At 60.9% G+C, this 27,142-nt stretch overlaps 2 protein-coding genes across 3 annotated transcripts in view; both read right to left on the bottom strand.

Annotated features, from left to right (window-relative positions):
* Nucleotides 1-815: 815 nt before the first annotated feature.
* AMN (amnion associated transmembrane protein) lies at nt 816-10,014 on the bottom strand. The gene is made up of 12 exons (XM_080808865.1): nt 9,905-10,014; nt 9,641-9,759; nt 9,490-9,534; nt 3,908-3,995; nt 3,572-3,789; nt 3,258-3,395; nt 2,774-2,882; nt 2,596-2,672; nt 2,215-2,392; nt 1,951-2,140; nt 1,481-1,574; nt 816-1,384 (listed from the first exon to the last, which is right to left on the bottom strand). Exons 1-12 carry the CDS (start codon nt 9,945-9,947, stop codon nt 1,304-1,306), a joined length of 1,380 nt encoding a protein of 459 aa, XP_080664991.1. The 5' UTR covers nt 9,948-10,014; the 3' UTR covers nt 816-1,303.
* An 11,182-nt stretch (nt 10,015-21,196) lies between these two features.
* The window catches only part of TRAF3 (TNF receptor associated factor 3), a 110,762-nt gene continuing 104,816 nt past the window's right edge, over nt 21,197-27,142 (bottom strand). For both annotated transcript variants that reach the window (XM_080809142.1, XM_080809143.1), the window contains 2 exons: nt 23,225-23,399; nt 21,197-22,288 (listed from right to left, as the gene is read on the bottom strand). In XM_080809142.1, coding sequence (XP_080665268.1) covers nt 21,717-22,288; nt 23,225-23,399 — 747 coding nt within the window. In that variant the 3' untranslated portion in view covers nt 21,197-21,716. The remainder of the gene's footprint in view (nt 22,289-23,224; nt 23,400-27,142) is intronic.

The following is a 27,142-nucleotide window of genomic DNA, read 5'->3' as shown; positions in this document are numbered from 1 at the left end:
CATAGAGGGACACAGATGACACAATAACCCTTTCTTTTTAGAGGGGGGAGGGGCAGGAGAGAGAGCGAGAATCCGAAGCAGGCTCCACGCCCAGCACGCAGTCCAACACGGGGCGGGGGAGGGGGGGCTCGATCTCACAACCCTGAGATCATGACCTGAGTAGAAACCAAGAGTGGACGCCAAACCGACTGAGCCCCCCAGACGCCCCTACCCTTGATCCGTGGTGCTTCGGACGAAAGGTCTTCATCAGAGGAGGGAAGTGGGAGCCTGAGTCGCGGCTGCCGCAGTCCCAGAGCCCGGGGCCGGCCCGCGGCTCTCACGCCCCCCCCTGCCTGGCCTCCGCCCTCCGCGAGGCCTGCGCGGCTGGACCGGCAGAGGCCGGAGTCTCTTCTGGGACAGCCCGCCGACCAGAACCCCGCACACCCTCAATTCCCACCCGTCCCCACCATGGACTTTCATTCCAAACCGCCTCTGCCAGCTCCCCCCTCCTTCCGCGGTCATCCTGCTCCTCTCCTTCCGGCTCCAGTCTCGCCTGCCCGTGGTTGTGCCGAGTCTGAGCAGCCCGCCACGCCCTCCCCCTGCCGTCCCAGAAGAAACCGGTCCTTCCGGTGATGACTGGCTGGGGGCGCCTGGGTGGCTCAGTCTGTTAGGTATCTGCCTTTGAGTCAGGTGAGGGTCCTAGGGTCCTAGGGTCCCGGGATGGAGTCCTGCATCGGGCTCCTTGCAAAGCGGGGAATCTGCTTCTCCTTCTCCCTCTGCCTGACACTTTGCCCACTTGTGCTCTGTCAAGTAAACAAAATCTTAAAAAAAAAAAAAAAAAACCCCAAACTGGCTGTTTTATTTGCAAGGTCGATAGCCGTGTGGCATGATGTGGAGGTGTCCCGGACAGCCAGGCTTACCAGCGCCTCCCCTGGCACCGGGGGCAGCCCCTCTTGTTCTGGGCGCAACTTTGCAGACTGCAGTTTTCTGGTCGACCCATTCTCTAGGTAGTGCCCGGAGCTGCCCTTTGCGGGTGGCCAGAAGGGAGGACTCTGAGAACGACCCCTCCCCAACGGACGGACTGACCAGGGCACTGGCCGGCTCTCCACGCTCAAGCAAAGGCAAAGCGGGGGGTTGGGGGGGGCACAGGACACAACGGGCAGCAGGTGCAGGAAACCTCTTTATTGGGCAAAGCCACCCTAGCCTGGCCTGCGGGGGACAAGGAGTGTGGAGAAGGGGGCGGGGATCTCGCCAGGTCAGGGACCCGGACCTTTTGCGGGGGGGGCGGAGGGCAGAAGCGAGGGGGGACCAGTCTCGCGGCCGCTCAGGCCTCTGCCTCTGCGAACAGCGGGTTAGCGAAGTAGCTGCGGCTGGTGCTGCTGTTTTCCAGCTTCGGCGCGGGAGGCTGCGGGTGCGGAGAATCGCGGGGCGGGGCGCAGTCAGGGGCGTGGGCGCGCAGCGCGGCCGCGGGGAGGACCGGCGCCCCCTCCCGCCCCCTCACCGGCTCCGCGGGGCCCGCCGCGCCGAACACCGGGTTGGAGAAGCCCAGGGGCGCCACCCCCGGCGCGGGGGCCGCTCGGTCGCGCCTACTCCACCTGGGGAAGAAGGACGCACGTGAGACCCCGGCGGCTCGGCCCCTCTCGCGGTACCTGACCCTCCGCCCCCTCGGCCGCGCGGGCCACCTGGGCCTCGGGACCCCGGCGCACCCGCCCTGAGACCCCGCCCCGCGGCCCCCATTTCCGAGGCCCCGCCCCCGCGGCCTGAGCCTCCGCCCGCTGCGGATCCGCCCGGCTGGCCGGGGCTCCCCCACGGCCCCGCCCCACGGCGCCGAGACCCGGCGGTCTGGGCCAGCGCCCCCCTGCAGGTCCGCCCCGCAGCCCCGAGACCCACCGCCGCCGCCGGCCCCCGAGCCCGCAGCCCCGAGACCCACCGCCGCCGCCGGCCCCCGAGCCCGCAGCCCCGCCGGCGCACCTGAGCCTCCGAGCGCGGCGCAGCACCAGCGCGCCCGCCGCCAGCGCCAGCAGCAGCAGCAGCAGCGCGGCCGTGACTCCGCCCGCCAGCTCCGCGCGCAAACCCGAACCGTCCAGCCCCTCCGCCGAGCTGTCCCCGACAGGCGCGCCCGACTCCCGAGCTGTCGCCGACAGGACGCCAAGGGCTTCGCCTGCAACGGACGGCGCCGGCTCAGTCTCCGCCACGCGGGGCGGGCCAGGGACCGGGAAAACGCACCGCGGTTACCGTGCTCGGCGACGTCCGCCAGGAGGGCGCGGGCCAGCCGCCGCGCCCCGCCCGTCTCCGGCCGCGTCTCCGCCAGCACCACCTGGATCTCCGTGTCCGCCTCCGCGCCTGCGGTCTCGTGCGGCCGGGCCGGGCGCGGCACCTTGGACACGGCCACTTGCACCCCCTGGTACTGCGGCTGGGGACGGAGACAGGCTTGTCCCAGGGACTTCGCCCTCGGACCTGCGGGGGCCCCGGCGACAGGGACGAATGGTGGCCGGGTGCGCGGAGAGTGACCGCGTCAAGGAGGCAGAGTGGGGCCCCGGGGTCCCTGCGGGGAGAGGTCCCGGGCGGGGGCGGCGGGGGGTGGCAGGGCGAAGGTGGGGGGCGCGGCCCCATTACCAGGAAGGCTTGCAGCAGCCGCGCCCGGTACCGCTCCAGGTCAAAGGTGGGCCCGTGGGTCAGCGACACGATGGCTCCTGCGACGGGAGGGCCCAGCACCATCAGGGAAACTGAGGCTGGGGGCGAGCCACGGTAGCTAGGCCGTCTCAGCCAACACGCGCCGGCAGGGGGCTCTCACCGCAGAGGTCGCAGCACTGGCCCTCGGGCCGGAGGGCGTCACGGCAGGCGGTCGGGGGGCAGCGACCGCCCAGGGGCTGGAGCAGGGCGGCGCAGATCCAGGGCTGCGGCTGGAGGAGGGGGTCGGTCCGCACGGAGGCGGGGAGGGCCAGAGCGCGGCGGGAGAGGCCGGACGCCGGGCCCCCTCCCCGAGCGGGCCCCTCCCCGAGCCGGCCCCCCACCCCCCGAGCCGGCCCCTCCCCGAGCCGGCCCCTCTCCGAGCGGGCCCCCGCCAGCCGCTGCGGGCCCCCTCCCCGAGCCGGGCCCCCTCCCCGAGCCGGGCCCCTCCCCGAGCCGGGCCCCCTCCCCGAGCCGGGCCCCCTCCCCGAGCCGGGCCCCCCCCCCAGCCGGCCCCTCCCCGAGCGGGCCCCTTCCCCGAGCCGGCCCCTCCCCGAGCGGGCCTCTCCCCGAGCGGGCCCCCGCCAGCCGCTGCGGGCCCGGCTCACCTCCGCGTTGCCGCAGACGCAGCCCGACCGCTGGGCGCAGGCCTCGGAGCCCACGCTCAGAGCGCCCGGCCCGTGGAAGCGCAGGCGGCCGGCGCGGGACGCCAGGAACGGCCCCAGGTCCTCGTCGCGCGTGAACGTCTGCGGGTGGCCGGGTCACGAGAGGCGCCAGCCCGGGGGTGGGGGGGACAGCCTCTGAGTGCTCGGAACTCACGTGCGGGGCCTGGCAGGGGCGGAGGCGCGCCGGGAGGGGCCCTGCCCCGGCCGAGGCGCGGAGGGGAGACCCGAGCCCCGGCCCCGCGCGCGCGCCAGCTCACCTGGCCCAGAGCCCGGACGCTGCGGACGCGCGCGGGGCCGGGGATCGCGCCCAGGCCCACTCGGAAGGAGGCGTCGGACTGGAAGACGACGTCGTCGTGGCGGCAGGGCACGCGCTCGGCGTCCACGGAGAACAGGCCGCGCGCCGCGTCCCCGGAGCGCCACAGGCGCGGGTCGTGCCAGGAGAAGCGGTCGGGGTCGAGGAAGCGCGCGGGGGCGCCTGGGTGGGCGCGCGTCCCTGAGCTCCGCGGGAGGGGCGCCCCCCACCGGGCCCCGCCCAGACACGCCCCCCGGGCAGGCCCCGCCCTGGTCGCCTTCCCCGCCCCGGGGCGCCTCACCTGTGCCACAGCCCGGGTCCCTGCTGGCGTCCTGGGCGCTGAAGCCAGCCCCCGAGGCCAGGACGAATTCCCCGTCCCGGGGCAGGAGCTGCGGGAAGCACAGGCGGAGGCTGCGCCTCGCGGTGGCCCAAGGTGCCACAGGGTCCCGCGCCGGCCCCCGTGTTCCCGGGGAGGGGAGCTCAGGGGCTGGGGGCGCCTGGCCCTGGCTGAGGGTCAGAGAAACCGGAGGGAGCGGGACTGCAGGCCAAGGGGCCCGACCCAGCCTGAGCCCTGGGGGCCTGAAGAGTTTGGGGCAGGGTGACACCAGGGTCATTGCCCTCTCCCATCACCCCCGAGAAACTACCAGCCAGGAACCCCAGCCTCGGAGTCGTGTGAAGGCGGCCCTGAACTGTGTGAGGGGGAGGGGGCGGGGAGCAGGGCTGTGACAGCAAGACAGCCCCACCCACAGGTGTGAGGGAGCCCTGGAGACAGATCGAGGGACGCACCGCAGGAACTGGGGTGGGGACGCACAGTGCAAAGCCTGAACAAGAACTCGTCTTTGGAAAAGAACCGAAGGGGGTGAATCACTATACTGTACCCTCAAGAATGATACAGCACTGTATGTTAACTATACTGGAATTAAAATGAAAACTTAGGGACGCCTGGGTGGCTCAGTCGGTTAGGTGTCTGCCCTCGGCTGGGGTCCTGATCCCGGGGTCCTGGGATCAAGTCCTGCATGGGGGTCCCTGCTCTGTGGGGGAGTCTGCTTCTCCCTCTGCCTGTGGCTTCCCCTGCTCCTGCTCTTTCTCTCTGACAAGCAAATAAAAATCTTTAAAAAAATGAAAACTTAATAATAAAAAGAACCAAAGGGGGAAATATAAATAAATTACAGAACGGGGAATAATTGAAAGGAAGAGCACACTAGGTGAGATAAACATGCGGACTGGTCCAGCTGGAGAAGATCCACTGACTGGGGGTCCCTGCGGAGGGAGGGACTCTGCAGGGCAGAGCAGGAGAGAGCGCAGACCCCAGGGTTCCAAAATGCAGATACAAATGGCAGTGGGGGGGGGGATATTTGAAGCAGCAAGGAGGATGCATTTTCCAGATATGAAGAAAGTTGAGAAACCCCAAATGGAAAGGTGCCCCGCGGCGTGGGCAGCAAGGAGAATCACACCCAGAACGCAGGCGGTGTGCTTAGGAACGCCAGCAACACAGAGAACATTCTACAAGCTTCAGAGAGAACGCACAGATCACCCAGGAAAGAAAAAAACCTCAGAGGTCAGGTTTCTCAGCAAGAACAACGGATGCACAAGACAGTGTGACGATATTTCATGTATTAAAGGAGAAGAAGGGCCTGTCTGGAATTTTATACCCAGCCAAAAGCCCATTCGAATGCGGGAGCACAAGGAAAGACTGCAGACAGCGGCAGAGACCTGCCCTGCAAACACGCTTGGAGGAAGAAGGAAAGAAATGGGAAAGAAACACACCTGAAAGACCTACTTGTTTGAGGGAAGACACAGACACCGAGAAGCTTAAGAAATGAACAGGACCGCCAGACTTGAAATATACCAATTTCTAGAAAAAGTCAAAATGTCAAAATCGACACAAGAAGCAAGAGAACTTAAATAGACCAGCAAGCATTAAAGAAGTTACAGCGTCAGTCGGCTTCCGGCAGCCGTGTTGTCACACACGAAGTACACTGCACTCTCAAGGAACAACTGATTTCTTCTTACAGAAGTTGTTCTGGGAAACAGAAAAGAGAGTGAAAATTGCCCAGGCCATTTCACGAGGCCTGTGGTGATCTTGATTCCAAAAGCAGATGAAGAAAAATTGTATGTTCATTCTACTTATAAATGTAGATGCAAAAAAAAAAAAATCCCCAATAAAATATTTGCTGTTCAGGGGCACCTGGGTGGTGCAGTCGGTTGAGTGTCCCCATCTTGGCTTCCACTCAGGTCGTGATCTCAGGGTTGTGGGATCGAGCCCCGCACGATCAGCAGGGAGTCTGCTTGGGATTCTCCCTCCCCCTCTGCCCCACCCACTCACTCATTCTCTTCCTAAAATAAATAAATCTTTAAAAATATATAGTAACTGACTAGATCCACTAGTGTATTTTAAAAATGCATGGTGATCATGGGGTTCCTGTTCTAGGACTGCTCCCAGCCCTACTTCCCAGTGGTACGTATGATGGTGTCCCAGCAGATGGCAGCGAGGAGTCCCATGCCCACATGATCAGTGTCCTAGGGTAGAGGGAAGTCAGGTGTCTTGCAGAGGGTGGACCTGCTCAGACCTGCCCTTACAGGAAGGTCCCAGGACAGTGGTCTCACAAGGACAGTTCAAACTCAGAAAACCTCACTAAAAGGCTAAAAGGAGGGAGGGGCCCATCGTATCTCACTTGATGTAAAACAAACAAAAAACACCAGAGAAGTCCAACAAACCCATTTATGATTTTTTTTAAGAAGCTGCTAGTAGGCTAGTAATAGAATTTCTACAATTTAATAAAGTTTATGCACCAAAACCCTGCAGCAATCATTACACTCAATGGAGAAACATGACACGCCTTCTCTTCCACGTTGGAGCAAGACACAGACGACCCTTTTATCACTTTTGTTCAACCTAGGGGGAGGGGCCCTGGACAATGTTATATATTTTTAAAGATTTCTTTATTTTATCAAGAGAGTGGGGAGGGAGGGGTAGTGGAAGAGGGGAGAGAGAATCCCAAGCAGACTCCCCACTGGGCGTGGAGCCTGACACAGGGCTCGAACCCATGACCCCGAGATCATGACCTGAGCCAAAACCAAGAGTCTGACGCTTAACGAACTACGCCACCCAGGCACCCCCTGGACAATGCTATTTGGAAAGAAAAAGAAATAAAAGGAGTTAGGACTGGAAGGAAGGAGGAACAACTCTCATCATTCATAAAAATAAATAACTAGAACGAACATGTGATTTTGTAAAAACATCGTACCGTTCACAATAGAAACCACATTACAAAGCGTTAATGAGTGGCCCGAGCTGTATAAGACCTGTATGGGGACCACTCGAAAACTCTAGTTTCGACTTTTATGATGGATGATATGAAACATTTGCAGAGAAATTCGCGGCCTGATGGTATAAAGCGAGTGTTCATTCCCAAACAAACCTCCAGGGTTTTGTTGTGGCCGTTTCCTGACAAAAGTACCCTCCAGTTTCTCCACGACAGTCTGATCTGCAAAGAACTAGTTGGCCTTGGAGCAGAAGAGCAGACGGGAGAGTTGCCCCAGTGGGCTTTAAGCCCACCCTGCACGTGAGGAGCGCTTGGTGCCGGCGGGAACAGGCAAAGGGACACCCGGGGTGGCTGAGCTGCGGCCAAGGGGCGAGGCTGGCGGCTTGGAGGAAGACATCAGAAACTGGGCTCATTCTAAGGAGAAGAATAAAGCTGGTTCTCCAGCTAGCGTCCCACTCAAGCATGTGCCCCGATGGCAGAATTGTGCCATAATCACTTATTAGACATATGCTCGGCTATGACTGTGACTCAGCAGCAGCGAAGGGGTTCTTAAAACACCACAAACACCCCTATAAGGCAGCTGACTTTGCATCACAGATTATGATGAGACTCGCATTTGGATAGCGGGGGATGGAAAGAAGGGCCAGATAGAGGGACCTGTTGGGAAATGAATGAATGAATGAATGAATGAATGACTCTTTTAATAGCCTCGAGCTCTTCGGAAGGAGATCATGAAAGTAACAGTCAGCAGAGAAGGGCCCCAGGCCCCCACCCCAACTGACTCCCTGCTCAAGGGTCCACACCTGCTCTGGGTGCCCCTCTTCCTGTTCCGGGCTGCTGCCTGCCTGGTTGCCACAGTTAGGCACGGGCAGGGGGGGTGGGCCCTGGACCCAGCTGCACCCCCCATGCCTCCCCTGGCTCCTTCACCTAGCTGCTGCCCCCTTCCGTACCTTAGTCTCTGGGTTGGACAGAAAGGGCATCTATACCCCGGATCTGCCAGGACGGGGACCCCCAGGCTCTGCCTGATGCTCTCCGCCGAGGCAGGGACTGCTCTGGCTCTCAGGGAGGGGCAGGGGTCCCTTGCCTGATTTGTCCTGCCCCATGAGTGTCCAGGTCCCACCGTTATTGGCACTTTTGGAAACGATCCACTAGCCAAGATACCCCGGGGAGTGGAAATAAGACCTGGGGTCCCCAGATCCCGCATCTGGGCAAGAGCTTGGATGGTACTGGGGCCACTGGATGCCTCCCCACAACTTGCCCACTCACCGAAGGTCCAGGGGCCGCTAGATGAGGACCTCAACCCTGGCACCCACACCCAGAGCCCCCGTCCCCAACTCCACCCCTGCTCGGACCAGCAACCCTCACATCGGTCACACCTTGCTGGCAGGTCCGATGCTGACAGGACAATGATCAACCCAGAGGACAGTGGGCGCTGTGTTGGCGCTTAACTAGGAGAGGACCCTGAGACCCTGGGGTCCCGGGAAATGACACTTTAAATCAGGGAGCAGTGAGCCTTTCTGCAAAGGCGCGGACAGTAAATACATTAGGCTCTGAGGGCCACACAGACTCCCTCATGGCCACTGAACTCTGCTTCGTAGCGTGACAGCGGCCATAGATGCTAGTGACTGAATGGGGAGGGGGGGTGTGTGCTAATAAAACTTTATTTATGGACACTGAAGTTTGAATTCTATATTTCCCAGGCCATGAAAGTATTCATCTTTTGGCTTTTCCCCCCCAACCATTTAAAAGTTTCAAAACCATTCCTGGGGGTGCCTGGGTGGCTCAGTGGGTTAAGCCTCTGCCTTCGGCTCGGGTCATGATCCCAGGGTCCTGGGATCAAGCCCCGCATCGGGCTCTCTGCTCAGCGGGGAGCCTGCTTCCTCCCCTCTCTCTCTCTCTCTGCCTGCCTCTCTGCCTACCTGTGATCTCTCTCTCTGTCAAATAAATAAAATCTTTAAAAAAAAAAAAAAAACCAACCATTCCTAGCTCTGGCCATGCAGCTGCATTAGGCCAGTAAGTAGCTTGCTGACCCCGGGAGTCAGCAAGGACCTCGGGAGTCCTTCTCTCAGGCCTTCTCAGAGCCTTTAAAACAGCCCTAAAGCTCCAGGCAAGTAGGTGGCTTCTCCCAGATTTGCGCAGATTTGTTGGTCTCGGAGCCTCTTTTACCCTCCTAATTCCCACCATTCTCCGAAACACCAGTGTCCTGTGAAGCAGTTTGAGAGAAAGACCCTTGAGATTTCTGAAGGGGGGTTTTAGCTACCAGGACAGAGAAAGGGTTTGGGGAGGAGAGTGGGGGAAGGGTGTTTCCTGGAACGAAACTTAGAGAAGACTGACTTCTGGGGGCTGGAGGCCAGAAGCAGAGGGCATCGGGGACAGGAGGCGCCCTCTGAACCCCTTTCCAAGGCTGGGGCACAGCCTGAGCTGGGACCAAGGACCAGCGTCTGCCTTGGAATCTGCCCGGAACCTCCCAGAAGCCCCGCCAGAGGACGAAGGCTCAAGGCCTCCCCGGTTTCCCATGCAGGTTGGGGCCGATCTCAAGGCAAGAAAGGGGCTTCCGGAGGACCAGGAGGGACCACCAGCCCCCTCCCCCCCAGGTCTCCGCCACAGCCCCCCTCACCATGTCCGAGATGCTGTGACCTTCTCGCACCAGGACTGACACCATCTGCAGGAAGAAGTGGGTTGGCCTGCGGACGCCCTTCGCCTGTCCCGAAACCCGGCCACGTGAGTGCCCATCCCGAGCCCCCCGGGGAGGCGCGTGGGGAAGGCACCTTGTTTGCGGGGAACTCGACGGCGGCGCCCGCGCACGGGGTTCTGTTCTGGCTCCAGTTGGCGGCGGCTTCGAAGTCCGTACGGGGAATCCAGAGTTTGTAGGCGGCCCGGGTCAGCGCTGGGGACCGGCAGGACTGAGTGCTCTCGGCTCCGACGCGCCCACCCCCGGGGCAGAGGGAAGGCTGGGCCCAGAGCCCGCGCAGGTGGGGTCGCCAGGGCGGCCCAGACCCTGCAGGAGCCCCGCCAGGGCGCCCCCCGCTTACCCAGCAGCTGCAGCCACAGCAGGGCCCGGCCCAGCGCGCCCATCCCGCCGCGCTCCCGCGTCGCCTGCCGGAGACTTTGCCCCGCGGGGCCCACCTGACCGGGCGGGGCGGGGCGGGGCGGGGCGGGGCGGGGCCGGGCGGTTACACATTTACCGCCCCCCCCGCCCCCCCGGCCCCCCCCGCCCCGCCCCTCGAGGCGCCGGCCCGACTCGCTCCCTCCCTGCGCGCTCAGCCCTCCAGGACCTGAGGACCTTGGGCGCCCCGGAAGAGGAGCTTGCCGCGACCCCCCGGCTCCGGGACGAGGGTGTGTTGGGGGCGGGGTGGTGACCGTCCTCCGGCTTCGCCGCTGTCCTGACCCTGTGCGGCCGGGGCTGGGTGCCCACCCTCCCGCCTCGGCCGGCCTGCGCCGCGGGCGGTGGCAGGTGCGTTGGGCGGCGCGAGCCCTGTGGACACGGGGCCACTGGCTGCCCGCGGCGCGGGGTGAGTGGTGGGGGGCGCGCACTGTCCGCGACGGGGGAGGAACGGGAGTTCGGGGGCTGGAGACTGAGCACAGGGACGCCGCGAGCTGAGGGATGGAGGGAGGAGGACGAGCAGTGCGAGAGCCGGCGGGTGCTGCAAGCGTGCCGGGATGGGGGCGGGGGTGGATGGGGGGACGGGGGGAGGGAGGAGAGTGGATGGCGGGGAAGAGTGTTGGCAAGTGTGCACGGTAGAAAAAACACGGTGCTCGGATAAATGGGTGGTGGGTGATAGGTGCCGGGGATCTCGTGGAGATGAAGGGCGGGGAGAAACGGTGGCCGAGTCTGGCTGATGAGCGGCCCCTAGAGGACACTGAAGGGTGGACAAGTGGACGAACAGGACTTAGATGAACTCGGTAGCAGGTTAGTGGCGGGACGGCTGATGCGTGGATGGGAGCATGGCTGGGTGGACGGATGGACAGAAGGACAGGTGGACCGATGGACCGATGGTGTAGGGGGTGCCGGAGGCGTGGGGCTGCGTGGGTGGTGGTGAGGGAGGGAGGAAGGATTTGTGAGGGATGGGAGGGCAGAGGGCAGGTGGGTGGGTGGACAGACTGGGCACAGTAAACTGGGTGCAGGACAGGGGATACGGACGGGCACAGTGAATCGATGATCGGGGAGAGGGTAACCTGTGGGCCATGGAGTGGGGGGGGGGTGGCGTCTTCCTGGTGATGGCGGATGGCAAGGGGAGGAGTGGGCCCCTGGGTCCAGGACGAGCTGGTCAGGGGAGAGTGACTGCAGGACAGGGGATGGAGGACAGGTGACGGACAGGGGTGTGGAAGTGGACGACTATGGGTACTACCCATGGGAGGGCCATGACTTAGCCTTGGGGCTCCCTGGCAGCTTCCTTTCTCCTGGTTACCCTGCCCTCTCCTATGTCCCTGCCCCTCCCCTGCAGACCCTTGGAATTAGACCCATCACTGGGGCTGGTCTTTGCGTCTCCCCCGCAGCTGATATTTCTTCCGAGGAGGGTGGGACCTGCCACTGGGAAGGGGCAGGACTTCTCTGACTGAGACTAAGGAGGGAGGACACCAGCTTGTACCACCCCTCAGCCCAGCGGGCTGTGGGCACCTGCTCTCGGGGGTCTTCCTAGCCCTGGAGTTTGGCCTTGTCTGCCTGTCAGGCTGGTGGGAAGCTCCCTCCTCTGAGGACGCCTCGACCGGGACCAGAGGGGCTCTTTGGGGGCACATCTGTTTTGCCCCCTCGTCTTGCTTCTCTCTGGGAAGTAGGCAGGTCTGTGCACTGGGCCTTTTTGGGACTCCACCAGGGTGTCTGGCTCTGCTCCCCTCACCTCCTCCCACTACCCCACTTGTGACTTTGCTCAAGGCAGAGAGCCAGGAGGCTCAGCGAGCTTCACTCCCTGGGCCCAGAGCACCGTAGCCGAGCCTGCAAGGCCAGGCGGGTCTTCCCCAGGCTCCTTTCTCCCAACTCAGAAAGTGGATTGCACTGAGGCCAAGGCCCAAAAGAGGCTCTAGAGGGTGGGGTGGCTGGACCTTGGGGAAATGGACCTTTCGGACCACTCCCGCCCCAGCTGCGCAGGCCGTTCCCAGAGAGACCGTGCTGTCTGAACAGGGCAGCCAGACTGCCTGGGCAGTCAGAGAAATCTTCCTGGAAGCGGTGGTGTTAAAGCCGGGACCCAGAGGAGGTCACAGCTGTAGCCCCCAGTGTGGGTGGTGGACGGAAGGAAGGTGGCTGAACAGGAGGAGTTGGGGCCGGTGGGCCCTGAGATAGCGGCATCCATCTCCCCAGCCTGAAGGGGGCGTCCTCGAGCAGCAGCTGGACATGGGCCCAGATGTGTCCAGCTATCAGAGGGTGGCCCAGAATGGAGCCCATGCTGAGGGAGGAGACAGGCAGCAGTCCTGGCCCAGACCTGCCCAAGAGCCCCTGGGACACCTCAGGAGTAGAGACACGATGCAGGGCATGGCTGGACTGTGCTGCAGGTGCCCTGCGCACACAGAAGGCCCCAAACGGCACGCACAGGTGCCCGGGGTACCCAGGTATGCACATGGAATTGGTCGAGACCTCAACTGGAAGTAGCAGAAATGCAAAGTCCCAAGGTGAGTTTGTTCCAGTAACCAGGAAATACCATTGAAGCATCTGCTTCAGGCAAGGCTGGATCCAGGGACCGGCCAAGCTCTCGGTCTCTGGGTCTGCCTGTGTCTCTCAGTCTCACTCTGACTTGGCTTGACTGTCCTCGCTGGATTGGTTCCCCTCTGTGCACAACCTCCTCCAGGTGGCAGGACAGATGGCCCGGGGAGAACTGGACCCCACACCTCCCTGACTAGGCCGCTGTGCATGGTCTCAGCGAGGCCTCTGGTCGGTTGCTGTTTCCAAGGCAGCACCAACCCCATGGCGCAGGGTCGCGGAGCTCTGACGGGCCACCTCAGCCCTCCTCTAGTGTGAGGGTGTGTGAATGACAGCCCTGACACCCTGGGGGTCCCCACCCAGACTTGCAGAGCCATGGGAATCATCCCCTTCCTACTCCCCCTCCCCCTCTCCCTTCTCTACAACTCTGTGGAAATGGATCCCCCCCAAGAACAGTTCAGCGGCTCTTTCAGCCCCACCTTTGTCCCTGATCTGCTGTGTGACCTTGGGAAGTCTCCTGCACATCTCTGGGCCTTCATGTCTCTCTCCAGCATGCATGATTCTCTTCCTGCACAGGGAAAAGAGGGGTGAGGTGGGGGCCATGGGACGATGGGGGTGGAGCCCCTCTTGGCAGGATTTCCCCTTTAAGACTCCAGTCTCTGCATGAAGTCACCTCTCCAGAAAGGCCATCCTGCCCCCCCCCCACCACTGTCAGCATCCTCTGTCCTGGGGCCGACTAGGTACTGCCCGGAGCACAGGGGCTGCCCCAAAAATATGTATGCGAGGAAGGGATGGCTGGCACCCCCCACGGGCAGGGCAGTCGCCTGCAGGGCCTGGGGGTCTCAGAATAGTCCCCGCCCCTGACCTGGCCTTTCCTCTGTGCGCAGTCTTGGGGCTGGGCGTGGAGGGCTGGGAAATGGCACCCGGGACCTGCTGTTGGCTGGGGAGCTGGAAGATGGACAGGCCACACCAGGCTGAGGGAGTGGGGCTCGGAAGGAGCACGGATCGGGGGAGCCAGAGTGCGTGGTGACCAGGAGGGAGCCACTAGGGCCAGGGGGCCAGGGCGGGCCTCTGTGAGGAGGTGCCACTGCAGACAGCGTGTGACACCCTCCCCCCTGCACTTCCACTGCCCGGGAGGACCCAGCAGGCCAAGGCAGCACAGAGTGTCTCCCACCAGGCCAGTGGCCACAGTGGCTGAGACCACGTCCTCCCAGCCCCAAGAGCGCTTTTCCCCGGGCCTCGTGCCACCTGTGCCACCCGAGGGCCCAACATGCCTAGACCCACCGCCAGCCGCCAGCCCTGCCCACCCCTGCCCTGCAGCCTGGGGGAAGGGAGCCGCGGTGTGGGCCTCTTGAGTTCTGCCTTCCTCCAAGGCCAGCCCTGGGGGTCAAGGCGCAGACCTCCTCTGCGGACCTTCCGTTGGCCTCATCGCCGCGGTGGCATTGGTCACAGATCCCTCGGGGTCAGGGTTTAGATGACATTTGTGTCCACTCGCAGGAAACCCGCACTTTACACCGAGCGACCCCATCTCTAGGTCTTCACCTATCTGGGGTGCCGGGAGCATCCTGCAGGGTGAACCACAGTCCTGGGAGACCAGCAGAGCGCAGGGAGGTTCTCCTGGGGGCGCCACCCCCCCTCCCCCGAACTCCATGTTCTCACTCGAAAGCGACCCCGGAGACCGGGCATCTCTGGCCGAGCGCAGTCATGCAGTGGCCTTGGGCATTTTTCCGGGTTTGGTCCTCGGCCTGCGTGGGACGGTCCTGCTGCCGAGCGCGGAGTGACCGCAGGCCAGCAGCATGGGGGGCCTCCGTGTGCTCCCGCACCTCTGTGCCCAGTGAGGTCCAGCTCGTCCTCAGAAGTCCTGGTTGGAAGGGTTTGGGACACAGGGGCCCCACTCCGTCCCCCAGGGTCGCAGGGGTCACAGCTCTCTGCCTGGCGCCCTCCCTGGTCCCAACTCACCGGGAGAGCCGGGCTGCCCTCAGTGCTGACTCAGGGGACCAAGGCCAAGGCTGTGCCGCCACGCTCAGTCCTGGGAGCGGTCTGGGCTCCGGTGGGGGAGCCGCTGCGAGCCCCCCAGCTGTCACTGCTCGCGCTCTCTGCTGCTGGATAGCGCCGGATCCACCGCAGCCTCGGCCTGGGGTCCCCACGGGCGCCTCCGGCCCGGTGCAACCAGAAGGGGGCACTCTTCTCCCCAGGTTTACGGCTCACTTCCCTTTCTGCACAACTCAGAAAAAAACTCCGAAAGGCTGAAAGAAAAGTATCCAGTTTCTGGAATTCTGGCTGAGTGCAGTCCCTCCGAAGGAGCAGGAAAACCCCAAGTCCACGCGGCTCCGTGGCTGCCCCGCCCACAGAGCTGTCCGCGCTGCCGGTCTGGGCTGTACTCGGGGCGTCTAGCTTCCATGGCGGGGAGCCACCGGCGGCGTCGCTCAGGGTCCCTGGGGTGGTTGAGGCCACGGTGGGAGCCCAGGCCTGAGTGCCAGAGAGACAGTGGCGTGCAAGTCCCGCGTCACAGGGGCGGGCGGACGTGGGAGCCTCTAGGCCCAGGGAGATGGTGCCCTTCTCTGGGTTCTGGGTGTGGGAGCATTCAGAAGAGCTGGGGGGCCCTGGGCTCCCCACTGTGTGCCCCACTGCAGGGCTGAGGCCATGGGGTGGGCAGGACTCTCTGGCAGGACCAGTGTGACCCGAGAACCAGTGTGGACCTGGGGGCAGGGCCCTAAGGCCCCTTCCTGCTGCTCCGGCGGCCCAGCGGGGCTGCGGTGTGGACCCCGGCAGGGGCAGGACTGTGGGGGAGGCTGGTCTTTGCACCCATGCTGGAAAGAAGGCTCCTCACTGGATAATTTGGGGTGCCCTCGAGGGCTTCCTGCCCCTGGGCCTGGTCCTTATAACCACCCAGAGAAGTGCTGAGCTGGGAGGGGTCCTGCGGGCTCCCTCACCACCGACACACCGAACGGGTTGCGTGGGGGGCCCTGGCCGGCTCAGTCAGAAGAGCATGCAACTCTCGATCTCAGGGTCCTGTGTTCGAGCCCCGTGCTGGGTGTGGAGATTACTGAAATAGGTATTTTTAAAAACCTGGTTGCCTGGAGCCTTCACAAGCACCTGCATGGTCAGTACTGGGGTGGCTTTTTTTTTTTAAGATTTATTTATTTAGGGGCACCTGGTGGCACAGTCGGTTAAGGGTTCGACTCTTGGTTTCGGTCCAGGTCATGCTCCCAGGGTCGTGAGATCGGGCCCTGCATCGGGCTGCGTGCTGAGCGCACAGTCTGCCTGAGATTCTGTGGGAGGAGGGGGTAGAGGGAGGAGAGACTGAATCTCAGGCAGGCTTCCCGCTGATCCCAGGACCCCAAGATCACGAACTGAGCCAAAATCAAGAGTCAGCCGCTCCACCAACTCAGCCAGCCACGCGCCCTGGTTCAGCTTTTTAGTAACTGCATTTCAGAAAGGAGAGAGATGCGGTTCTTCCACATGACAGATAAGGAACTGAGGCTCCAAGAGCCCACAGCCCCCATGGCGGGTGAAGGAGGGGAAGCTGGGCGGGTGCCGGGTCGGGGGCCCTTCCACCAGGCCAGATGCCTGGGCATGGACCTGGCAGGAGGGTGAGGGCCAACTTGTCTGCTCTGGACCAAGCCACAGACTTGAGAGCAGCGCTGCTGGGCGCACCGGCCTCCTGGACCCGCCGAGGTCAGAGCTCCGCCTGCAGGGGAGGCCGTGAGGCCGCGAGGCCCTGTGGTCTTGGGTCTCGAGCAAACCCAGCACACGGGACCCCTTTCTCAAACATCCAGAGTTCTAAGACTGTGACGGCAGAGCATGAAGCCAAGCGTGGGCCCCTATGAGCATGGGGCTGTGTGGCCATGGAGGCTGCCAAGGAGGCCCCTTCTGAGAGGAGAGGTAGGAGGACCCGCGGGAGGGAAAGGCCAGGGCGCGCGGCCAGGTGCCCGTGCGAGACGGCGGAAAAAGAAACCCGGACTCCTTAGTCAGATTTATTTTCCTCTAATCAGACAGTTTAGCATCTCAAAGTTTTGCATTCTACACTCTTACAAACTTTAGTTATTAGCATCAGAAACACAAAAACATCGCAAGACCTCAAAACACAAATAAATACCAAATAAAACCACACACGATATACAGTAAACAAAAATATAAAACATAATAATGCTATCAGAAAATCAGACATGTTGTTGACTCACGTTAACAACATGATTATTGCTGAGCAATAACTTATACTGTCGTTTTGTTGTTTTTTCTTAGAAGAGTGGAGACACACAGGACGTGAATCACTGGTCACAATCACTTGGAGGGTCAGGAGGGTCCTCACAGCGAGCGGCTACTACGGACGGCAACTTTTAAAACAGGCAGATTAAGAATACAGAGTCAAATGAGAGATCGGCCTTCTTTGGTCTTTGTTTTTGGGTAACAGAACCGAACGAAGAGGTGTGCCATCAGAGGAAGAATGCAGTTCTAAAAACCTGACACAATTGTCTACACGGGCTCACACACTTCCTGGATCACAGGTGTTATTCTAGAGGGGTAATTGTAGAAACCCTTGGAAATAATGCCGGCTTTTGTGTTTACCAATTAACTCATTTAGTTTGCTGTTGGAGGTTATCTGACTTGTCTACTAGGGGACGGAGTTATAAAAACCAATCGCCACTAACGGCAGGAGGGGTACAGCCTTCCTGGACTTGAACCTCTTTCTCAGCGCCAGAGTTCAGGAGAGACTCGAGACACAGCAGCGGCAGAAGTGAAAAGCAAGCACTGCTGGGTGCCACTAGGGCCTCCTCTGACCAGACTAAGAGTCTCCACTCGGGACACACCCCTGGGACGCTCCCTTCCCCCGCGGGCCCTGGCTCCCCAGTGACAGCCAGCCCCGCCCCGGGCAGACGGCCAAGATGACCAGGTCACCTAACCGCGCGGGAACCACACATGGGCCTCATCTGACTTAGACCCCAGTGGACACGTTCTACTTTGCAGAAAATAAAACTGTCGAGATCTGCAAAACTGAAGATGGAAGCATGGTGTTGGGCTGAGAAGCAGATTTGGGTGACAGACCCCTCATGCACCTCTCAAACGCTCACAAATGCAGAGGAGCTCCTGGAGCTCCTCCCGGCTCTCCGCCGCAGTCTGAGAAAGATCTGGACCGGAAGGAAGAGAACAGTATTTCACAGCTCCGCCGACTCCCTACAGCAGAGGGACTCGCTTCAGAGGGCAGAGGTTTGGGCCAGGGGTACGGGGAGGACTGTGACCTCCCGCCCGGCCTGCCCGCGGAGACCAGAGGAGACGCCAGGGGGCCGGTGACAGTGGAGGCGCCCCTCCGTCGTGTAGGGTGAGGAGGAGGTGTGCACCCCGCCCCCAGGGTGTGAGCTGCAGAGGGGGTCCTGCCACTCTGCCCGCCTCCCTTGGGCTGACAAGGAAAGGACCCACGGCGGGACCTTGCCGTGCCGAAGGGTCTGTCCGGACACCCTTTCCTCAGCCGCCCGTTTACCACGACACCACCCGCTGCTGACAGTGGCAGGCCCCACCTGGGACACGTGGTGAGGGACACGAGGCCCCTGCCTTGCCAAGGCGGGCCACAGTGGTACAGGGAAGCCGCGGGGGCACTTGCGGTGCCAGAGAGCCCCCGGAGTCTGGCTGGCGTGCGAAGGGCCCGGAGGTGGCAGCCGCCATGGGGACAGGCTTTCCTGGGCTCCACGGCCCTGTGGGGTCACAAGGCAAGGAAAAACCACAGCGGCAGGAAAGGAAAAGCACATCTTGGCCAAGAACTCCCGCGCTCAACCTGCGGCCTCGCAGACGCTGCTCCGGCAACAGGCTGCGACCCGGGGCTGGGGCCGAGGCCCTCACGGCGCCTCCCCGTCCACCTGCGCGGCCAGTCATCCCCAGAGGGGCAGCGCCTTCCTCCTGCCGGACAGGCCTTAGAATGGTCAGCGGGAATTTTCACGGTCTCCTCTGTGCCACCCGTGGGGCCGGGGCAGCGGGTTTCACCAAGACTCCCCGCGTCTCGGGAACAGCCCCTCGCTCGCGCCAACCCCGTCGGGGACTCCCAAGCTGGTGCCCACTCACCACGGATGAGCCCCGGGCACCCCCCAGCCCCGCAGCCTCTGCGGGAGCTGAGCCAGGGCGCTGCCCGGAGCACCCCACGGGCGAGCACGGCCGGGGCAGTCTTCGTGTCCCGTACGCGACGGACAGGGAAGCCGGCGGGCTCGATTCACACGCGAGAGAGACTTGGTGAACAGTTTTGTCCTGTTGGGGAGTTTTGTCACTTTTGGGAAATAGGAAAAGTGCGCCGGTACGCACTGCATGCGACATGTTTCGTGGGTGGCCGGGACCCCGTGAAGCCAGGAGGGCCGGCCACCTGGGGCCACAGCCCGAGGCCAGCCCCAGGCGACAAGCACTGGACCAGGGCCCGGAGGAGTCAGAACGGAAGCCACGCCAAGGGCATCCATCAGGGCAGCACCCCACGCTCAGGTCCTTCAGGAGGCCGCGTTCCAGAAAGTCCCAAGCACACAAGAGGGAAGAGGTACACAGTGGCCAAAAGACCAAAAGATCCCCCCGCCCATCACCAACTATTGTCAAGCCACAGCACGAAGCTTCCGCTGTGGCCCAAGCTCATCCCAGGGAGGTGCCGGCCCGATGCCATGTCCTATGGGCTCCCTGGGAGGAGACCAAAAGGGCCTGTCATCCACCAGGAGCGTGTCTGGGAGGGGCTGCTGGGAAAGTGCCCCCACCAAGGGACAGAGGCCTCCAGAAGTGCTCCCAGGTGACTCACCCCCAGAAGAATTCCAACCAGGAGAGGCAAAGTACTGTTTGTTTGTTTACTAGACTGAGATGTTGCTTATCTCAGATTTGTTAACATTGTCCGTATGTTTAGGGAACGGGGAGGTTTCAGGTACGTCCCTGCTGGTAACTCCTGTCCTCAGGAAAGCCACCTGAGGCCGGGCAGGGACCGCCTGGCATCCTCTCTCCGCTGGGTGTCCAGGGTAGAGCCAGGGCAGGGTCTGGAGGAGGTCGGGGACGCCTTCGAGGGAACAGGGGTCCCGCAGCACCTGCAGGACGTCCCTCCTCTATGAACGGGAACACACGACTCCTCACGGCCAGGACTGAGGACACAGACCGGCCCTCAAAGCCATGGTGGGGGGGGGGGGCAGGGTGGAGGAAATAAAGAAGACGGCTACAACGAGCACTGGACTGCGAAAGGCATGGCAGGTGCCGGGAACCGAGGAGGTCATTCAGGGCAGGGGACGGTGCGCTAGGAGGGCACTTCCAGCAGGCACTGGGGCGGAGGCACGCCCAGGGCGGATGGCAGCACCAGAGACACGGCGGGCCACCGGGCACCAGCCCAACCGTCCCCGTGCGACCACGGGGGAGCCCAGAGGCAGGCAGTCTGAGGCGCGCGGCCCAGCTGGCCAGTCGCGGGCGCGTCTTTTGGATGAGCGGCACAGATGCGGTGGTTCACACACACTGGTTTTGCCTAAGAAGCACCCGTCACGTGTAGCACCCATCAGTGGTAAGAGCACCCATGGAGCGCGGTGCATAGCAGAGGGGCACAGGGAGGCAGGGCTCCGGCTTCTAATCACAGTTGGACCATTGAGAGAAGGTAAACAGTGAGTGGAGAAAACGCCGTCTGGGCGGGCGCAGGCCGGGACGGTCCCGAGCCCACCCTTCCCAAGAGAACAGTGGTCCCGGGGCCCTGTCACCCAGCCTGGGCGGGCCCCCCAGAGCGGCGGTCTCTGGAATGCTCAGAGGTTCTGCTGCACGGAGGGGGTGGGAGGTGGACTCCCCTGACCCAGGTGGGGACCCGGAGAGGCGCTGTGGCTGCCCCCCTCCTGGCCCGGGGGTGGGACCACCACGTCGGCGCTGGGACTGGGCGGCTCACTTTCGGGGCCCGGAGATTTGGAACCTGTGACAACGGAGCAGCGGAGGCTCCGGAAGCTGAAGAGGAGCCCGGTTCCTCCGCAGGGACGGGGCGGTCTGAGGGCCTCCGAAGAGGCAGCGACCTCGCGGTCGGGAGGAGAGTCGGGTGAAGCTAACACCTTTCAGAGTTACAGCGAACACAGAGCCGGGGCGAGAAGCAGCAGGGCCCGTCTAAGGCACATGGACTGTATGCCACCACCTCCACGCAAAGACGCAGCCTTCGGAGATCGGCAACACGACGCAGCGACGTGACAGAACGCAGAAACACACCCGCCGCGACCTCCTCCGGCCCCCGCCACCTGCCCAGCCCGGGCGCCGGACGCCGACGGTCAGAGTGGTCAGCAAGGGAGCGCGTGTCTGAACACGGGGCAGAATCTTAGAAGCCTACAGGGTTTTGTTTAGAACTCCAAAGTTCAACGAACGCCCTATTTTAGGGTGAAAACGATTATAAGTCTGAGAATGATGCACAGCATCGATGAGCAGGTCCCCTTCATAGCGACTGTGAAGTAGTGTCATGGACTACGACAGGTAGTGAGGCTCACATTTCTAACGAGAAATAACGGCAGAGTGAGTAGTTTCTGTCCTATCACAAGTGATAACCAGTGTTGGATAGTTTACATTTTCTTCCAAGAAATATCAGTCTATCAACGTTTTCAAATAAAATGTTTGCAATAACAATTATCTTAGAACTTTAAATTAAAAAATGATTCTGAATTGAGACTTTCAGAAAAGACCTAGGTGTACTTCAGGGTCTTCTGACAAACAAATTATTAAAACAGAGACCAGGTGAGGCCTTAAAAATAGACAATATACTATATTTGAAACAAGATTGCACTCTTGAATTTTAGAATATATCAGAATTGCATTATTATTTCATAAATTCTTCTTTTACTTAACATGCTGACATGTCCAGCTATCCCCAGGTGTGCGTGTGTGTGCATGTGTGTGCACGTGTCTGTTTTTTGGTGTTCAAGTTTAAGGAAGGAAAATCATGGTTCTTTTGTTCAGCATATATGTTTTCCACCTTAATTAACTAGATCTTTAAAAATGAAAATGAAAACCTTCTCTGACAGCAGTATTTATCACGTCGAAGGATAAATAATTCTTCAGAGCAGAGTGTTGCTAGTCTATTAGAAAACATGTTGGATATGTCCTCACGCGTGGCTCCTCCCGCCGGCCCGCGGCCACCTTCTGCTGCTTCCTCCGTTCCACAAGGTCCTTTTCTGAGCGCGAGGACCTCGGTGGAGACAGCCGGTTCAAACCCCTGAGGAGTTGCCTTCTGCTCAATCCACCCCCCCAGTGACCTGTCAGGGGTCGGGCAGATCCGAAGTATCCACTATGACTTTAATAAAAATGGTATCATCTTTAATATAAGTCCCGTTTTCTAGCACAGTTTGGGCCACAAACACTGGGCAGCCAGAGGCAATATTCATCTCCCCGGTGGGCTTCTTGAAGCTGCTGCTGTTGGGGTCCGGCTTGAAGGCATCCCCTAGGTGACGCCGAGAGGACCCCTGATCCATCAGCATGAGCGTCACTTTCTGCTTGAACGGCCAGGGGAGCAGGGCATCGTACTCTCCGCGCATAATGACAAAAAACAGCGACAAATGCGTCCCCTTCCCCATGCCGTCCCCGTTCAAGTAGACCCTGGCGCACATCTTATAGCCAAAATAGCCCGTGTAGAAGGGCTGGCTGTAAAGAGACAGGGTCTTCCCCATGACGGCTTCCTGCTTCCGCCGCTTATAATCCCGGATCTTCCAGATGAGCACGCCGTTGTAGCTGGCCGTCTCCAGGACCTGGAAGCGCAGGTCCATGTCGGCCAGGCGGATGTCGTGGACGCTCAGCATCTGGTCGTGCCGGCTCAGCTGGGATTCCAGCAAGCCTGCCGTGGGTGAGGAGAGACGGGGCGAAGGAGGCCCGTGAGTGCCGGGAAGGCGGGAGGAGCCTGTTCCCGCCGACACCGGCCCGAGACGGAACAGGCTTCCGGGCGGAAGACAAACACAGGACACAGATCCCTGCCTCATTGGTCCCGCACACCCACGGCCACAGCCTGCCGGGAGGCAACACCTGGGGGGACACAGGCCTGTGTGTCCCAGAACACATTACAGCAGGGTCCTCCCTCCCACGGGGCGCCCTCAGAGCCCCACTGGGGGCAGGGGAAGGCCACCCTCTTGCTCACCTCCCCCTGCCTTCCAGCCTGATGCTCAGAGTCACCTGTGCCCAGTGTGGCCTCTTACCATGTCATTCCCATCCTCCGCTTAACCCAATGTTGGGGCGGGGGGGTGTTGCCATAACCTCAGTCCCTCTGCACCATTAATCCTTGTCACGCAAAAAATTCAGAATATTCACTTAGTCCCCAAAGCAGATTCGAGGAATCAGAAACGCGCTGGCTGAGCACACTGCGGGGTCTTGTCTCTCTGCGGCTCACTTCCGTCCCTCGGAGGCTTTCACGAGCGTGGCCGGGAGCCTCTCCCTCACCTCCCCACCCCACACCCCACCGCCTCCAACCAGCAAGCCCTGTCCTCTGCCCGGCGTCCACCCTGCACCTCCTCTCTAGCAGGCCGGCGTCACACGGAGGGGGTGTCTAGGTGGGAGACGTTTCTGTCTCTCACAAAGGCATCTCCGGCTGGAAAGTCATCACACCTCTGCACGGTGACATCTCTCTGGAAACCGCTGCTCTAGGGGGTGTGTGCCCCGTGTGCCGCCCACCCACCATCTCAAGCCCCCCACCTGACCGGGCTGGCCAGGCTCCCAGGAACAGACCAGGATGCACACTGCCCGCCCCAGACCCCTCCCCACCCTCCCCTGCCGCCCCCACCTGTGTTCCGAGCCGCCTGCCCCGCGCTCTTGTCCACGCTCTCCAGCTCCGTCACCCGGTTCTGCAGGGACTCCACGCTGCTCTTCACGCTGTCTGCCTCCTCCCAGCTCTGCCGGAAGGGGCGGATCTCCTTGTCCAGCTCCTTCAGTTTCTCCGCCTGGCTGTCTATCACTCGCTTCGAAACAGAAGGCATCGGAAAGGTAAAACACAGTTAGAAACCTGCAGACGCTGAGCTTCTCCCATCACACAGCAGCCATGGAGGACCGGCAGCCGACCCCGTGCCGAGAGCCCGCCCCAGGCCCGCATCTCACTGGTGGCCCAAATGCATCTCAGGGGACGCAGGGGCCACAGGTCCCTATCCCAGAGGAGGGGACCAAGGCACAGAGAAGTCTCACCCGCCAGCTGCATGGCACGGGGCCCCACACCACTCTGTCCTAGAGTCTCAGGTGCAGAACCCTGGAGCCACACCCATGGGCCTTCTGGAGGTCTCTTTCCTAAAGGGCCATCTACACGGGCCAAACGTGCGTATCCCATGAGGCTGCCTGACCCAGGGCTGGAGGAGTTGCCTTGTCTCTGTGGCTGCAGGCAGTGCCCCGGAATCCTGCTGGGTCCCGAGAGAGAGCAGCCACCACCCTGGCACCCGCACAGGGCTGGCCGCAGGAAGAGCCTTAACGGGGGCTCTGCGGAGCCCGGCTGAACGGAGAGCCGATGCCGAGGAGCGGGGCTCGCTTCCCCCACCGGCACGGCGCTCAGGGTCCGGTGCCCGCTGGGCCCAGAAATACAACGGACAAGCACACGGCTGCAGACGGCGAGGCTGCATTTCACCCTATCTTAATTTAAATAATTCAGAAACCATCTTTAAAAATAAATAAATAAGTAATTCAGAAACCCTTTTTCTGCAGAAACACACAGACCATGTACAGCAACAAGCGGAGGGATAAGACTCACATTCCAGGCAGTTTTGAAGGAACGGCATACCCACCTGGTGGGTAAAGCTGGGACCTAAAGGGTTTTCACTTCTTTTTAAGGATTTTATTCATTTCCTTGAGGTGGGGGAAGGGCAGAGGGAGAGGGAGAAGCAGGCTTCCTGCAGAGCAGGGAAGCCTGACCAGGGGCTTGAGCCCAGGACCCCGGGATCATGACGGGAGCTGAAGGCAGACGCTTAACTGACTGAGCCTCCCAGGTGCCCCAGGGTTTCCACTTCTAAAAAGGATTCGCGTTTTTTGAAGTGAAGCTCATGAAGACTGGGTGGTCTGGCCCCCAGTGAGGGCCAGTGAGTAACTGGGCCACCTCTGAACCTGCGGGGCCACACGGGGGAGAGCCCCGGGGGCTGCTGAGCTCACTTCTCCTTTCGGAAGCCTATTTTTAAATATTTAGTTTCAGCACCTTTGCTGGCTGTTAATAACCACCAAGGAACAAACACGGTAGGTTTGGGTTACTTTTCTGGGGTAGAAGTACAGGGTCATTCTTCCTCTTCTTTCCAAGAAAACCTGATATTAGCTAACACTGAAACAGAAAAATGTTTCTGTAAAAAACACCTCTTCCCACACTGACATCACTTTGTTTAAATCCATGTGTCTGGAGGCATATTTAATTAGTTCGCAAAGTCTGGGTTCTGGGCGCAGCACCACCGACCCCTGCCCGAACACCAAGCCATGATGTATTTCTGACAAGCCCCTGCAGGGCTGCCACAACCCTACCCGCCAACGCCACCAGTCAAGGTACCGGGGATACTGGTGCGTTTACAAGGGAGGTCAACGGAAACCCATGTCATCAGTGGTGGCTCTCAGGGATGCCATTCTGTGGCCTGGTCCACGTCGAGTGAACTGCACGCCGGCCTGGGACAAGCCAGCATCACCCCTCAGCTTCATGCCCGTGAGATAAAATGGGGGTGACACAGAAGGCCTCCTCCCTAGCACCTGACTGCTGTGCACGGGGCAGTGGGCGCGAAGGCACGTGGTGACCTCAGGGGCAGAACTGTGGGTGTGAAAGGAGGGGAGGGCTGCCGCAGGGGCCCCGGGCGCCAGCTCAGTGACACAGAGTCGGCACGTGGGGCCGGGGGCAGGGGGATGCGCGTGCACACTTGCACATAGTGTGCATACAGACAAGGCTCCACCAAGGGTGCTCAGTTTGAAGGAGCACTGCCCCCCCGTTGCCCAGCAAGAGACGATATGGTGGTTCTAAACTCCTCTCCTTTGTGTACATGCTGGTGAGTCAAGCAGAACACGCCACCGATCACTTTCTCTGCAGAATGCAGCGAACATGATCTCATTCCTCCAGAGTGGTCTACGCTCAGCTGCTGTCATCTTTCTATAAAAATAGACCTTAAATGCAGGTGTAGGCTGCGTGAGAAAAAGAAGCCAGGCGCTGAGAGACGGCACCGACTGCAGGCAAAGTAAATAAATCCTAATCAAAAGGTTCGCTGCCAGAGCGTCAGCTCGTCAGCCCGAGCAGGGTGCACCCAAGGGCTCCATCACCGTCTCTCTTCCTGCCCCTTGCACCGCCCAGTCACTGGGACCTCTGTACCAAACACTGTGCCAAGGGGACCGTGCGGGGTCGGGGGGAGGCTGGGGAGGGACAGTGCACCTCGTGGCTTCAGTCCCACACCCCGGACTGCAGAACGACCAGCTCCTCTAGCCTCTGCCAACAACAGGGACACAAAGAGTAAGCAGACATCTAGGTGGTCTTTTTTCATGAAGAAAAACACGTTCTTTAAAAAGAAAAATATTAAGAAACTGCCCTTCCTGGGCCAGCAAAAGCAAACACACTCTTGAATTCCACTCCCGCTGGCCAGCTCTGATCACATCCCTGTCCCTGTGTGTACCCGGGGCCCTCAGGAACTCTGCAATCCGTATGTGCTGCCACCGTCCCCAGGGTCTTGGGGTGTCCTGGAGAGTCCGACAAGGGAGGTAACAAGTCTGGGGTCACTGTGGTGGTCCGATGCGCAGGGCTGGGGGAGCAGGGAGGAGGGCAGGGGAGGGTAAGGCGACAGGAAGGCTTTGGGATGAGGAAGGAATATCGCCGGGCGCCGAGAGCCAGGCTCAGGGTGGAGTGGTGGAGAAGGCTCTGGAGGGACCGCAGAGAAGTGCCCCCAGGCCGAGCGTGCTTCACAGACAGCCAGCGCCTCGGGGGGGCCGGCCACGAGGTCTTCCACCCACGCTGCCTGAAGACGGAGAACCCCGACTCTGTGCGCGGGGCCAGCCCCACAGCGAAGCACAGGCGAGCTGCCACCTTTGCCATCACACTGTCACCCAGAGGGGTTCAGTCTCCAGAAGCTGCTTGCGGAGGGGGGAGTGCTGTCCCAACGCACTTAATAAGATCAGGTGTGGCACATGCAGGGTGATCTGCGTCCCTTTCTTTCCACATGGTCTGTTTCCCTCCGTGCCTTCCTCTCCGTGGAGAAGAGCAGTGGCGAGTGGCCGCCCTCCTACTTAGGACCCATCAGGGGCACCGACTGGTCGGCTGCTCAGCCCCCAGGCTCTGGGCACCAGCAACCTGCTTTTCCCCTTCCTTTCTTAGATCTCAGCAGTTTATTCCATCACCGAAGTGTTCAAATACACATCACACACGGTAGAACGAGTAAGCTCTACTAAAAAGTAAATTAAAGTAAATTCAAATTTTTGACCCCAGGAGAGGGGGAAGTGAAGGATGCATGTAGCGATATCAGAGGTTTCCGACAAATGCCCCGATGACCTCATTATGGAGACCCTCACCTTTCTGGTTATAAATGATGCTGCACAAATGAACCTACTACTTACTCATTCTTCTGTTGCTATTTTTAACAGGTGGTTTTCTAGTATAGCTTTAACTTCTGTGTCCTTTCCACGCACGTCTCAGAGCCCCAGGCCTGCAGTTAGGCTGCCAGTAGCTCGGAGCTGAGTGGGGCCTCCCGAACTACATTCCCATGGGCACTTGCCG

This window comes from Martes martes (assembly GCF_963455335.1).
Source record: "Martes martes genome assembly, chromosome: 7".
Lineage (NCBI taxonomy): Eukaryota > Metazoa > Chordata > Mammalia > Carnivora > Mustelidae > Martes > Martes martes.
This window is presented reverse-complemented; position numbering and strand designations above follow the sequence as displayed.

Excerpts from the sequence above, each read along its gene's own strand:
- AMN (XM_080808865.1), bottom strand. The coding sequence starts at position 9,947 with ATGGGCGCGCTGGGCCGGGCCCTGCTGTGGCTGCAGCTGCTGG. Across the intron at positions 2,883-3,257 it reads GCGTCTGCGGCAACGCGGAG|CCGCAGCCCTGGATCTGCGC; the intron begins GTGAGCCGGGCC and ends CCCCTCCTCCAG. Across the intron at positions 2,673-2,773 it reads CCAGTGCTGCGACCTCTGCG|GAGCCATCGTGTCGCTGACC; the intron begins GTGAGAGCCCCC and ends CTCCCGTCGCAG.